At 44.6% G+C, this 15,000-nt stretch overlaps 1 protein-coding gene across 7 annotated transcripts in view; it reads left to right on the top strand.

The window, feature by feature from the left end:
• Window positions 1–15,000, top strand: part of LOC125027736 (NGFI-A-binding protein homolog) — a 348,334-nt gene that overhangs the window by 49,383 nt on the left and 283,951 nt on the right. For all 7 annotated transcript variants that reach the window (XM_047616850.1, XM_047616854.1, XM_047616853.1 and 4 more), the window contains exon 3: window positions 670–747. In XM_047616850.1, the coding sequence (XP_047472806.1) occupies window positions 670–747 (78 nt within the window). The remainder of the gene's footprint in view (window positions 1–669; window positions 748–15,000) is intronic.

Here is a 15,000-nt window from a genome sequence, read left to right as displayed (position 1 = left end):
CCGAGATTGCAGATAGCCCGTGTGTGCAACTCGGGAGCCAGACGTACACGTGTACGCGTTCTCCCGTGGACCCGATCGGAGTCGCACACGCTTGTCTCCACAAAACACACACACATAATGTCTTGACTCGGTGGCGTCGGGGCGAGTCACTGGGGTAAATGACGAAGGAGCTCCTGCACCTATTTTTGGAAGGACGCGACTGCAGGAAGCTTCTGCCTTGGACGGGCGGGGCGTGTTTTTGCTCCACGTGTTTTGGTACTTGCTGTTTTTTGTTCTACTCTTTTAATTTATAATGTTGCCGAGTTTTAATTCATGCCCTTGTTCACCTGATGTGTTTGTTGCATTCTATGAATTGTTTTATACTGATGATTCTTTTCAGATGTTGTTGTTGTTGTTGTTGTTCAGAAGAGAAAATGTATTTGTGTGTTGATCTATTTTTGATCGAAATATCTGTGGTGACCAAAACAGAATCGATTAGCGATTGGTTTCCTATCTTGGAGAGTATGTTTGTGTGTATGTATTTACCAAAAGATATAAAAGAGCATAACAACAATGAAAGAAACTGTGCAAGAAATTAAAGATTGAAAAATAAAAATGTAGTGTGAACAACTTCACACCTATTTGACGGGAATATTCCAAGAGTGACTGGTTCATGTATTCCTATTCCAGGGCTCAACTACCCGCCCATCAGCCAATCCGAACGCAGAGCTGAACCCCAAAGACGCAGTCAGGATTTCGGACCGCCAAGTAAGATTTAACCGCATGCCAGTCCTCCTCCTCCTCCTCCTCCTCCTCCTCCTCCTCCTCCTCCTCCCCTCCTCCTCCTCCTCCTCCTCCTCCTCCTCCTCCTCCTCCTCCTCCTCCTCCTCCTCCTCCTCCTCCTCCTCCTCCTCCTCCTCCTCCTCCTCCTCCTCCTCCTCCTCCTCCTCCTCCTCCTACAACTTCTCCTCCTCCTCTCTTCCTTCCTCTCCTCCTCTTCTTCCTTCCTCTCCTCCTCTTCTTCCTTCCTCTCCTCCTCTTCTTCCTTCCTCTCCTCCTCCTCCTCTCATCATCATCATCATCATCATCATCATCATCATCATCATCATCATCATCATCATCATCATCATCATCATCATCATCATAATCATCATCATCATCATCATCATTATTCATCATCCTCGTCCAACTTCCCATACTTTTCCTCCTCTTCCTCCTTCCTCTCTTCCTCCTCCTACTCTTCTTTTCCTTCCCTCCCCCACCTCCTCCGGGCTCTACGTTGTCTTTTTTTTTTTTTCGTTCGACCTTCTTTTCCCTCCTCATTTTTTTTCTTTGTTTTACTCCCCTTTCTCATTTTCTTCGTATTTTCTCTCCTCGTCAGTGTCCTCCTTGTCTCTCCCTTTCTTCCACATCCCCTCATCCCTCTCTCTCCCTCCCCGCCCCTGCCCCTCCCCCGATGCCCCAGTGCCCAGTCTTGTTGCAAGAGCCAACCTGCCCCTCTTGATGTTGCCCTTTTAGGACCCGAAGGAGTCACTCCCAGACGCTGGACGCTTCTGAGGGACAGATCTGGGACTCCAATCCTTAGCTTGTTCTTGCTTGAATCAGATGTATATATATCCAACAAAACAAGTGAGAGAGAAGGAGAAAACAAACAAACAAGTATAAAAGCTGAAATAATAATAATAAAAAAAAACAAGTCAGACGAGTTAGACTCCTGGAAAAAACAGCCTAAAACGTCACAACAGACAGACATCCCTGGAAGATGGATAGACCAACCTCCTTGGACCCGTGTTCTTGTTCAACCCCACCCATGACCTTTTTTCACAGAGGTGTTAAACTAGGTCATCTCATCGACAGGTTTTAGAATCAACTCTTTTTCATTTTAATTTTAGATATGACACCCCAGCCCTCTTTTTGTTTAAGCATCTCTGTTGAATAGGTCATAGAATGGTAGCCTTAGATATCAGTGTTGAATAAGTTCTAGACTGATAGCTTTAGACAGCGCCTATTCAGTCTTATGAACAGGGCTCGGGGCAGTCGCGTTCTCGCTGGCAAAGGACTGCGAGGCCTTATCTGCACTTGCTCTGCGGAGACGTGAGAAACGAGGCTACACGATGATATGATTTGATAACCAGACTATTATCAGAGAGAATTATTTCACAGTTATTGGACACCGAATCGCTGATAAGGACCATCATGCCCTCACAGTCTGGAGGGAAAGGGAGATGCTACACATTTCAGAAAGGCACAAATCTTAGGCTGTCGTTTTATATCAAACTCTAAATTCAGTGACTCAAAACATTAGACTAACCTCACAGAACATTCCTTGTTTATTAGGATAGACTGCATTCTACATGCATGTTGAAGGGTCTCTGTGTATTTATTTATTTGTCTGTTTATGCTTTGAAACAGGAAACGTTATTTTAAACATCTTTCAGATGACTGATATGAACTATTCCTTTTCTGCTTGTAACAAAGGCAAGGGAGCAAGACAGAAAAAGCTTATTGTACTGTGTGTTTTCGGAAATAATTTATGTAAAGGCTTTTGTATCCCATCCCTTTCGGTAACTGCCTTCCATGCTAAACAAACGGCATTAGGTGTTCGACAGAACATCCGTTAATAATCCCTCCCCCAAATAAGGAACACGTAACGCCCCGTTGAACAGAATGACTCCATTTTTTACAGCTTTAGTGGGCAAATTCCCAAGTTAACGTGGATCGAGCTGTAGGAACCTGAGATATGCCCTAGACAAGCAAAATACCAGAGTATTGCATACCATAAGCATCTGATATTGCGCACAAGTGATCACGGGTATGTGCTGCAACATTGCTCTCACGATGCAGCGAGTTGCACATGATATTGCCTTAATTACCTGTGCCGTAACTGGCTATGCTATAGGATGGAGAACTTGATTCATGTCCGCTATGCTTCATTTTACTTTTTTAAAATTCTGAAACTCTCTTCCTGGTTCAGGCTTATCCCTTATCTTATCCGTTTCTTTAGTTGTTTACGTACCCGTATCCTAAGTGTGTAATTAATCTATTTGCTTCTCTGTTTAGCTTTGCCAGTATGCTTTCCGTGAGTTATATTGATGTACAGGGATATGGTCAATGTTGTACTTTTTTTCTCCTGATGAAATGGTTATTATCTTTGATTATGTGAAACTATTCTCGTCTTATTCAACTACAGCTTTCTTTGGTTCTCTCTTATTTTATTTCCTTTTTCGGTTTCTTATTATTGTTTCTTCCTTGTCTTCATTATCAACATCTGCAGTTTTATATTTTTTCTTGAAACTTCTCTTATGATTAAGATTTCATTCCTTTTTATTATTATTTTTTTCCTTTCTTTCGCTCCCATTACTTTGTCATTTCTTCCTCCCCTGCTTTCTATTTTTTTTTTCTCTTCTACGCCACCTTTAACTCCTCCTTTTCTTCATACTCCTTCTACCTCTTTGGAAAAAATAGAGAAATAAATGAATATATAAAGAAAAGAGTAACTTGATAAGTTCTCCAGGAGGTAAGGATCTGTTTACCTCCGTTAAGTAAACGTCTTAGATGCTTCTTATCACCCTGAGCTCTTCTTATCATTTTTCAAGGAACGCCCTTTCGTCTGTGGAGAGATTTGTTACAATTTGTCGTGTGTGAATTCACTGCGAGGGAAATCGACGCATCTCTGAAAAATGGAGAAATACAAAATAGGATAATGGTTATAGTTGTAGAATGGCAAAAAAGTATAAACATTTTAGAAGTGTTTAGCGAGCAGATCCTACGAAGTGTGAGGATAACGTCTCTTGGCTTCAAGAGGGAGAAGGACGCAGCGCCTGGGGCAGTAGTGGCGGGGGGGGGGGTGGGATGGGGAAGGTGGAGAAGGTGGAGGAATGGGGAAGAGGGCAGAGAGAGCAGGAGAGGAAGAAAGAAAAGCGGAAGATGTGAAAGAAGAAAAGAAGAATTAGTATGAGAGTGAAATAAGAAAGAACGAAGAAGTGAAGAAGAAGAAGAAAGAATAGACAGAAACAAAAAGACAGAAAAAACAACAACAGAGAGAAGCAGACCGACAGAAAAAACACGTGACGGCGAGGGAGAAGGGAGGGGGGGGCAGAGGGAGGGAAAGGGTGCCAGCCAGCGGAGAAGTGAGGGGGGGGGGGGGGGTGCTACGAGGCCGACGGAGAAAAATGTCGTGACACTGAGAACTTATTAACTCCGTCAGCGACAAGTAATGCGGCGGTGATTAAGTGACCGGTTCTCTCGTTTGACACTTGATTGACGGCGGTAAACCCGGCGAGTTTGGTCAAAGAATGGCGGGGCTCTTGCGGCTCGCGCCACGGGAAAGTAGTGCTTGCGCGGCGGGACGGAAGGGCGAGAGTGGGCTGCGGCCGCACCTGCAGGCGCAGGAGTCCGAAGGAGTCATTACCTTTTTGATGGCGGCGGGAGCCTCGCCGTTACAATCCGACGCTTTATAGCGAATGGGAAAAACGAGACCGAAAAAAAGGAAAAAGGTCAGAAGAAGAAGAAGAAGACGAGGAAGAAGAATTAGCATTTTCTTGTATAGCACCGTGGAGAAGGGCTTCTATCGGCGGTGGCTGAGAAATAAGGCACAAAAACTGTTGCTCGGACTTTACACCTAGGCCAGTTTTTCGCAGATCCGTCTCTCTCTCTCTCTCTAGAATATATATTTGTATATATATTCATACATACATATACATATAAATAGATAAATATATATATATTCATATATATTTGTATATATATACATACATACATATACATATAAATATATATATATATATATATATATACATATACATATACATATACATACACGCACACATAAACATACATACATGCACACACACACACACACACACACACACACACACACACACACACACACACATATTTATATGCGTGTGTATATACACACACACACACACACACACACACACACACACACACACACACACACACACACACACACACACACACACACACACACACACACACACACAATAGCTATATGTCTATGTATCTGCGTGTGTTTATGTACATGCGTGCATGTATATAAGCATGCATGCGTAAATGGATACACGTATATATATGCATATGTAGCCGTGTGGATAGCAAGCAAGCGTGTCGTAGTATCACTTACTCTGACAATGCTTGCGCGGCCCACTAGAGTTTCCTTTTTCTTCGCAACGGCGCTGGCTGTCGAGGCGAGCGGAGCAAAGGGTTTTACGTCGCTGACACTTTGATCAGCATTTGGCACTTTTAGCTCCTGGCGAAATTTGCCAGCGCGAATCGGATAGAGGGCGCTCGGTGGAGAGTTATCGCGCTTGGGAGTTAAGGAAAGCAGAGGGAAAGCAGACGAGCGTTTTTTTTTTTTTCTTTTCCTTGCTCTCTCCTTTTTTTTTCTTTTCTTTTTTTGAGGAAGGTTGAGAGAGGATGGGGTCGGGGACGAGGGGAGAGTGAGGGCGTGAGGATAGCAGGAGGACATTTTGATATTAAAATTTCTAATGTCACTTCCAAACCCCCCCTCCCCCCCATGTCTCTTACCTCTATCCCCCCCTCCTACCCCTCGCTGTCCCTCGAGCTAAGCTGATGTTGATACGCAAAGAGCACCTTGTATTAAAGCTTTTGCAGAGCGCATCTTTCTTTACGGCGGAGGAATGTTTTCAAACACAGCTTAGGAAAAGTAAAAAAAAAAAAAAAGAAGAAAAAAGGTCTAGAGCAAAAAAAAAATAAAAAAATAAATAAAAGTAAAAATAAGTGGATCAAAGTATTTTAAAAAAGGAGAGAACATTAAAAACCGAGGAAAAATAAGGAATGGATCGTATTAAAAGATCTAACGAAAAAAAAAAAAAAAATCATAGATAAAAAGGGGCCATAAAAATAGAGACTTAGCGCTTTTGCCAAAGCTAATTTCACATCGGACTCTCGCTGCCGCTCCTTTCGCTCCGCCCTCTCTCTCTCTCTCGGGGGGGGGGGGGGGGGGGGAGGCATCCTCGTCCATGGGCTACGCTAAGGGATTATGAGTGTATATTTATTACCTACTTATTTGTTTCTTTTCTATCTATCGTTCTATCTACCTCTCTATCTATCTATATGTTAAAACACACACGCACACGCACGCACGCATACTATCTGCGTGCCGCATTCGTGGCAGATCTTCCGGAATCCCGTAAGTCGAGCGGAGGCTTTGCTCGATCTAGAATCAGGCATCGGATTTCTGGACGCTCTGCTTCTGGCGAGAGTGACCCTTCGCGCCGCCGCCCGCACACGGGGCACGCGAGGAATATTCTGACGTGCACACACCTACACCTACACGCACGCACACACACACACACACACACACACACACACACACACACACACACACACACACACACACACACACACACTCTCTCTCTCTCTCTCTCTCTCTCTCTCTCTCTCTCTCTCTCTCTCTCTCTCTCTCTCTCTCTCTCTTTGTCTATCTCTCTTTCTCTCTTTCTCTCTCTCTTTCTCTTTCTCTCTCTTTCTCTCTCTCTCTCTCTCTCTCTCTCTCTCTCTCTCTCTCTCTGACACACACACACATGTATGTATGTATGTACATTTGTGTGTGTGTGTGTGTGTGTGTGTGTGTGTGTGTGTGTGTGTGTGTGTGCGCAAGTTTGACGCGTTGTGTAAGATACCTGGAGGCAGTGAGACACTGAAGTATGTTAGTCTCTTGAATAAAGCTTTTTTTCCCTCCTCCTCTTTTCTTCTTCTTCTTCTTCAGTCTTTTCTCTTTTCTTTCACTTTTTCTTAAACAGAAAATCCAGAAAATGCGAATGTATAAAAATGGCGCCGACTCAAGATAAAGGAAAAGTTTCACAACATCACGTTATTCTTCGTACACGTTTGAAGGGATCGAAGGAAATTATTTTAGTGAACGAATTTCACCAGAAGGGATGGCGGGGGTGGGGTGGGGGGGGACGGGGAAGAGAAGAGGGGAGGGAAGGGGAGGGGAGAAGGACGGGGAGGGGAGAAGGACGGGGGAAGAAAGGGAGGAAGCGGATGGAGGGGATAGGAGGGAGCGGAGGGAAGTGGAAGGGAGGGGGACAGGGAGGGAGAGAGAAAAGGGCGGAGAGTGTGTGTGCGTGTGTGTGTTATGGGAGAGTTGGCAAAGGGCGCGATGAGGTGGGAGGAAGGAAAGGGAGAAGAGGGACGGGGGAAGGGAGAGGAAAACTGCGAAGAGGAAGTAATAGAAAAGAGGCAACGGAAATGGGGGAAGTAAAAGACGTGTGTGAGTGCGTGTGTGCGTGTATGTGTGCCTGTATGTTGGTGAAAGGGTGGGAAAGGGCAAGGGGAGAACGGGGGAGGGGGAGAAGAGGGGTGCAGGAAGGGGAGCAGGGGGGGGGATAGGGGAGGGGAAAGGGCAGTGGAGAGAGGGGACATCGGGAGGGAGGGGGCTAAGTGCATACAGTACATACCTGACGTCTGACGGACGTCCGAGCTGCCCTGACGGAAACACTAAATTTTGAAAAAGACGCCAACCATTGTGGAACCCAAAACCTTCCCCTCCTTCCTCCCCCTCCCCCCACTCCCCCTTTCGCCATTATGTGGACCATGGAAAAAGTACTTATAAAAAATCTCCTTTATTTCAGCCGGCCACATTTTTTCTTCTTCTTTTTTTCTTTCTCTCTCCCTCCTTTTTTCTTTCTCATTTTATTTTCCTTTTTTCTCTTTTTTCCTTTTTTTTCGTTCCACTCACGTCATGTTGGCCATTATGGAAGAAAAAATCCTTGTGTTTTTTTCGTTGTTATTTTTATTAATTTAGAACGTTGTTACAAAAGCTGTGCTGAAGACAGGCGGAGGAACACACGCGCGTGCGCACTCACACTCACACACAAGACATCGACGCACCCAGATGTTCACACGCACAACCTTGCAAAGTTATGTAAAGACATTGTCTTTCCTATTTATGCTTATAGATGCGTACAGACACATATTCACATACATACTTAAGAGCACGCACACACACACACACACACACACACACACACACACACACACACACACACACACACACACACACACACACACACACACACACACACACACACACACGCACACGCACATACGCACAAACAACGCCCCTTCTTCGCTCATCTCAGCCCCTCCACCTGCGCCCCCAGCCCGTGCACACCCATACCCTTTGCTCAAAAAATCACCTCTTCCTGCCTCTCGAGCCCATACCCCCCCCCCCTTCCCTCCCCCACAAATAATCCCCCTGCCGCTTTCCACTCCTCCCCGCCCCTCCCCTCCGCCCCTCCCCACACTTTCCCTCACTCTTCCCCCTCCGTCCCTTCCACACACCCTTTCCTCCTCCCCCTCTCCTCCACGTGTCCCCTCCCCGCCCCCCTGCCCGCCCCCCTGCCCTCCACCCGCCCCCCTGCCCTCCACCCGCCCCCCGCCCCGCCAACCAGCCGCATCGCGCAGGAGCGGAGGGCGACCCAGCGTAAGGCTGAAGTTCAGGGAGCGGCGGAAACGTGGCCTTAAAAGGAACACCGGAACAAAAACGACCTTGTGCTGCTGCAGTTTGGCCACCTGTTGCGGATGCTTACTGCTCTTTTCAATCAGGGAGGCTAGGGTGAGAGGGAGAGGGGAGGGAGGCGGAGAAGGAGGGAGAGGGAGAGGGAGGATGGGAGGGAGAGAAGGAGGGAGGGAGGGAGGGAGAGGGAGGGAGGGAAAGAGAGAGGGAGAGGGAGAGGGAAGGTGGGAAGGAGGAGTGTGGGAGGGAGAGGGTGGGTGGGAGGAAGAGGGGGGGTGGGAGGGAGAGGAAGGATGGGAGGGAGAGGGAGGGTGGGAGGGAGAGGGAGGGTGGGAGGGAGAGGGAGGGTGGGAGGGAGAGGGAGGGTGGGAGGGAGAGGGAGGGTGGGAGGGAGAGGGAGGGTGGAAGGGAGAAGGAGAGGGAAGGTGGGAAGAAGGAGAGGTGGAGGGAGAGGGAGAAGGAGGTGGGAGGGAGATAGAAAGGAAGAGAGTAAGTATAAGGGAGAGGGAGAGAACAGCAGAGGGGAATAAGCGGGAGGGAGAAGGGGAGAGAAGGGGGGGTGGGGACGAATAGATAGATTCGTTTAATTTAAGCCTATCTCTCATTTCCCTTTATATTATCAAATTTAATTAATATCTGAAAATCCTATTAACGTGGAGTGTGGAAAGAGGCGGGATGAGGAGAGAGGTAAAAGAAAATAAGGAAGAGGAAGAGAGAAAAATAAGAAAAAGGATGGATAGATGAGGAGGAGGGAAATGAAGAGGAATAAGACAGTTAGAAGAATGAGACGGAGAAGTAGAAGAAAAAGAAGAAAAGAGAGAGTGGAGAGAAGAAAAAGAAGAAAAGAGAGAGTGGAAAGAAGAAGAAAAAGAAAATAGAGAGAGAAATGCAGTAAGAAACAGAGAGAAATCAATTTCGTCTCTATCCGAATTGGTTCCGAAAGGTTCGAGCTTGTTCGAAACCGGCGATCGAGGCCTCGTGGCAAGTGAGTGGCAGGCAACATTGTCTCCGGTGATGTAAAATGTGTGTTCTGTGCGTGTGTTGTGGGGAGGGGGGAGGCTCCGGACCGCTATATCTGTCAGATGGATTTTGGCGTAACTGTAGAGGTAGGGGAAGGGGGGGAGGGGTGACGGGACAGGGAGGGGTGGCTGGGGTGTTGGAATGGCTCTAACCAGTCAAACACGCCTATGGAATATATAATACCAGGCTTAATTAGATATGAAAGACCTTATACGAAAATCATTTCACCGTCTGACCCGAGAAAGAGTGAGAGACTGAGAAAAAAAATATTGATCGTATCTCTATTAACGGGTGACTTGGCTATTCACGTCTTTCGCATTATGTTCAGTAAAAAAGAAAAGAAAAGAAAAAAGAAGAAGACAAAAAAAAAAAAAAAAGGTAATTTGCAATTAACTACGGTACGTGAGCGCGTCGCAGGATACAGTCTATAAAATACAGAGAGAGAAATTAGCGTAGATCAGTCCCTCACACATGGCCAATATCTGATTCTTATTTGCAGAATTCTCTATAGAATCGGCATATTTCTTCTACTCTGTTCGTGCCTTCGCTGTCGCTTTATCCTGTTCAAGACATCCTGTGTATAAAATCTCTTCCTTTCATCTGCTTTTAAGTTTTCTTTGGCTCCGAGAATTATGTAAAATCATGATTTTTTGTTTTTCTCTTTTTTTTTCTTCTTTTTTGTGATGAAGCCGCTTGTCTTGGAATACAAGATCATCATCGCTCACTACCTGTTTCACGCCGATCTTTTTTTTGTTCATACCTGAGTTATTCTGGCTCTTTTTTATATTTTGTTTATTCCCACTTCATTCTCTGCTTTCGCCTGTATTTGTTTGTTAACAAGTCATCTCTGAAGAAATATACATATATATGCATGTGTATATATGTGAATATATGAGAAAGAAATATATACATGTATATAAATACATACATGTGTGTTTACACATGTATGTGCGCGTGTTTGTGTGTTTTTCTTCAGAGGCGGCTTATTCTTTAAACTTTTTCTTCGCCAACACAACTTCGCCTCAAGTATAGTCGCATCAGATCATAGGTCATGCACTTTTCTCTCCCCTTATCTCGTTCTTTTCTTCTTTTCCTTTCAACATATTCTGATTTTCTTTCTTTTCTTGTGTATGTTTTTTTATCACCTTTTCTATCTATCACGTTCTCACTAAACCTATTTTCTAAAAATCTGCGAGTCATTTTTTTCTCTTTTCACATGAATTATCATTCTTATGTGTCTTTATTCCCCCCCCCCCCTCTCTCTCTCTCTCTCTCTCTCTCTCTCTCTCTCTCTCTCTCTCTCTCTCTCTCTCTCTCTCTCTCTCTCTCTCTCTCTCTCTCTCTCTCTATCTCTCTCTATCTTTCTCCTCCCCCAATCAGTTGATATCAATTTACCTATGCTTGAACATTTATTTACATATTCCTTAAACTTGCACTTCCCAATCATTGGAAAGTAAATGTTACATTTCATTTCTTATATATTTTATATGTTTCCATCTCTCCTTTCGTCGAAGATTTTTGTGCAAATTGACCTGAGTGTAATGAATATTCGTTATATTTTCGTTTTTAAGTAAAAGTGTCTTCCTGGATATGTTTCATTGCGCATCCCTGACTCGAGTGACATATATGCTATAAGTCCGAATAAGAATAAGAATTCATAAAATGATTTTTAATTTTGGTAATGATAACGCAAGGAAATCCACTTATTGCGCGTGGAAAGGCGTGTAAAAGCATATTCACAATCACACTTGACCTGCTTTTCTTTCTTCTTTAAGGAATCTAATCGTATCCCGAAATCAGGTTAGAATCTCGAAACCTCTGACAAAAAGAAAAAAAGAAAAAAAAAAAAGATACCTTTGCTTTCTTTAAAAGGTGGCAAATTGAGGCCACCTTGCAAATAATGGGATTATCTATGTGAAATATTATTACATCCATTTCAGATGACGAATGTATTAATTGTTTATATATACTGTATTTACTGAAGCATTTTTAGAAGATAATAGATGTGTAGCGACGTGGCAGGCAAGCAGAAACTAACAAAAAAACTTGTAGGTTGCGTCCAGAAACCAAATGCCGGTTTGAATCATGAATAAATGTCGCCTGTGTTCACACCCACCTCGAGAAAAGTCACCAGCCCGGGAGGGGCGGGGTGCTGGTAGGAAAGGGAAGAAGAGAAAGGAGGGGGAGGAGAAGAAGGAGGAGAAGAAATAGAAGAAGAAGAAAAAGAAGAAGGAAGAGGAGGAAGAAGAAGAAGAAGAAGAGGAGGAGGAGGAGGAGGAGGAGGAGGAGGAGGAGGAGGAGGAGGTGGTGGAGGAGGAGGAGGAGGAGGAGGAGGAGGAGGAGGAGGAGGAGGAGGAGGAGGAGAAGGAGAAGAAGGAGAAGGAGAAGGAGAAGGAGAAGGAGAAGGAGAAGAAGAAGAAGAAGAAGAAGAAGAAGAAGAAGAAGAAGAAGAAGAAGAAGAAGAAGAAAAAGAAGTAGGAGAAGACGAAGAAGAAGGAGGGAAATCGAACAATAAAATAAGAACAGAGATAAAGAAAGAGAAACATTCCAAGGGCAGTTGATGTATTTGTGTCCGCGCTTTTCTCTTGTTCTCCAAGAGGAATAATGCATTGTGCACAGGCGCTCGCATACAGGCATCCAGACACCGCATGACTGCCATGATTCTCCTTCGTATTACAAGGCGAAGGAGTCGCCTTTGGCCTCCATGATCTGTGTGCACGGCGAGGCGCGAAGGCCCGTTCTGCCGCAAACTTGTCTCGCCTCGATCTTCCCTGAGCGGCTTTCGACTGCTCTCTCGGTTCGCTTTTTCTTCCTCTCTGCCGTCGTATCATCCGGGCTCTTGATTTTCTGCCACATTTCGATGCGCGTCAAAGAGCAGAGGGCGCGGCGCCAGGAATCATGCCCGTTACGGGGGGCCAGTTACTGTGCTGAGGGCCCCCTCTCCTCTGTTTGTAATATATATATATATATATATATATATATATATATATATATATATATATATATATATATGTATGTATGTATGTATGTATGTATGTATGTATATATATGTGCAACATATATATATATATATATATATATATATATATATACACACACACACATACACACAACATTTGATACATGATAGGCATAAACGTAGTTCATCGCTAAGCGCCGCCGCCGCCGCCGCCGCCGCCGCCAGGTCCTCCGCGCGCCGCCCATATCGGCCGCCCATCTCGCTCTCCGTCATCGCCGTGTCCGGTTGTCATGTTTTCTGCCTCTGGTTCATCATCATTTCCTTTTCCTTCTTCCTCTTTACTTTTTTGCCATTATCTTGTTTTCTTTTTCTTTTATACCTTTTATTTCTTCCAGTGTCATATGCGGTATAATTCTTCTTTTTCTATTTTCTTTTTCTTCTTCTTCACTTATTTCAATTCATTAACTAATCAGCTTCTACGCCATTCTTCCTCGTCCCCTTCCCACCTCTTTTTCCTCCTCCTCTTCCTCATCAGCGCTTCTCTACCATTCCTCCTCTGTCTCCAGCTATTCTTGTCTCTCTTTCCTCCCCCACACTCCCTCGCTCTCCTCTCCTTCTCTATCACCCCACTATTTTTACTCTATTCCTTCTACTTCTCCCCATCCTTCTCTTTTTCTTCTTCCTCCTCCTCATTCTCCTCCTCCGCCTCCTCCTCCTCCTCCTCCTCCTCCTCCTCCTCCTCCTCCTCCTCCTCCTCCTCCTCCTCCTCCTCCTCCTCCTCCTCTCCTCTTCCTCCTCCCCCTCCTCCCCCTTCTACTTCCCTCCCCCTCCTCCTTCCCTCCCCCCCCTCCTCCCCCTCCTCCTTCCCTCCCCCCCTCCTCCCCCTCCCATAGCGGTGAAAGATTTATGCCCTGATAATATCGCGAATTAAGGAGTCGCAAAGTCATCTCATGGAGTCCACGGGTCGTCCGCCCCCCCCCCCCCCCCCCCTCTTGTCTCTGTCTCTCTTTGTTCTTTTTCAGTTTAATCCTCCAATTGTCTCTCCGTCTCTTTATCCTCTCTTTTTCCTCTATTTCTCCTCCCTCTCCAGATTCCTTCTTAGCTCTTCTAAGTATATAGTCTTGCGTGTATGATCTGCGAGTTTGTTTACGTTGGTGCATAATGCACATGCGGTTTATGCTTATAGATATATAGATAAATGAACGCGCGCACACACACACACACACACACACACACACACACACACACACACACACACACACACACACACACACACACACACACACACACACACGTACACGCACATCACACATATATATATGCATGAATGTGTGTATGTATGTATGTATCTATCCATGCATGTACGCAAGTATGTATGTATGTATATGCATAAACTATATATATATATATATATATATATATATATATATATATACATATACACACACACACACACACATATATATATATATATATATATATATATATATATACATACACACATACATATATACATATATGCATATATATATATATATATATATATATATTTATATATGTATGCATGTATGTATATGTATACACACACACACACACACACACACACACACACACACACACACACACACACATATATACACATACACATATACATATATATATATATATATATACATATATATATATATATATATATATATATATATATATATATATATATATATATGAGTGTATATGTGTGCTTAGTATTATTCATGTAAACGATGTTTTACCCCCATTTTCTTTTTGCTTTGTTTTCTTTTGCTTTTGCTCTTACTTTTAATGATCTTAATGCATATCAGTATTTACTCGCATGATCATATTTTCCCTTTTTTGAGCCTCCGACGAAGAGAATAATGAGCATTTTTATTAGAAATGCAAAGCACGAACTGCTGTGTCACGCAAGCAGTGGCCTCCTCTCCCTCGTCCTTCTTCGTGTCTTTCTCTTTCCCTTATTTTCTTTGTCTTTTATACATGCTTTCTATCTCTCTTTATTTTGTCTTTATCTCTTCATCTCCCTCGCGATATTACGGTGGCTGCCGCATTCTCTTCCCATCTCTCTGCATCTGGCTGTGTCACTCTCTCTTTCCCTCTCTCTATCTTGTTCTATCTCTATATTTCTTACCCCCCCCCCTTTTTTTTTCCTGTTTTCCCCTTTTTTTGGCCGGGAGAAGAAACGTTAACATTGTACTCTTGTTAGGAGCTGATTTATGCCATAGCGCGACATCTTGCCAGCGTGACCTCGGCAGATTCTTCAAGTCTTCGGTCAAATTGTACGAATGTTCTTCTCTCCTTGTTCTTCCTGTGGAGTTGGTCGTTAACCTTTTTCTTCGAGGGGGGGAGGGGGGTGAAGGGTAGGGGAGGGTGGGAGGAAGGAGGGAGGGAGGGAGGGAGAGAGGAAGGGAGGAAGGGAGGAAGGGAGGGAGGGAGGAAGGGAGGAAGGGAGGAAGGGAGGGAGGGAGGGAGGGAGGGAGGGGGGAAGGAGGTAAAAGGT

Source organism: Penaeus chinensis, chromosome 8 (assembly GCF_019202785.1).
Source record: "Penaeus chinensis breed Huanghai No. 1 chromosome 8, ASM1920278v2, whole genome shotgun sequence".
NCBI classification, from domain to species: Eukaryota; Metazoa; Arthropoda; class Malacostraca; order Decapoda; family Penaeidae; genus Penaeus; species Penaeus chinensis.
The sequence above is the reverse complement of the archived record's forward strand: the minus strand, read 5'-3'. Positions and strand labels throughout refer to the sequence as shown.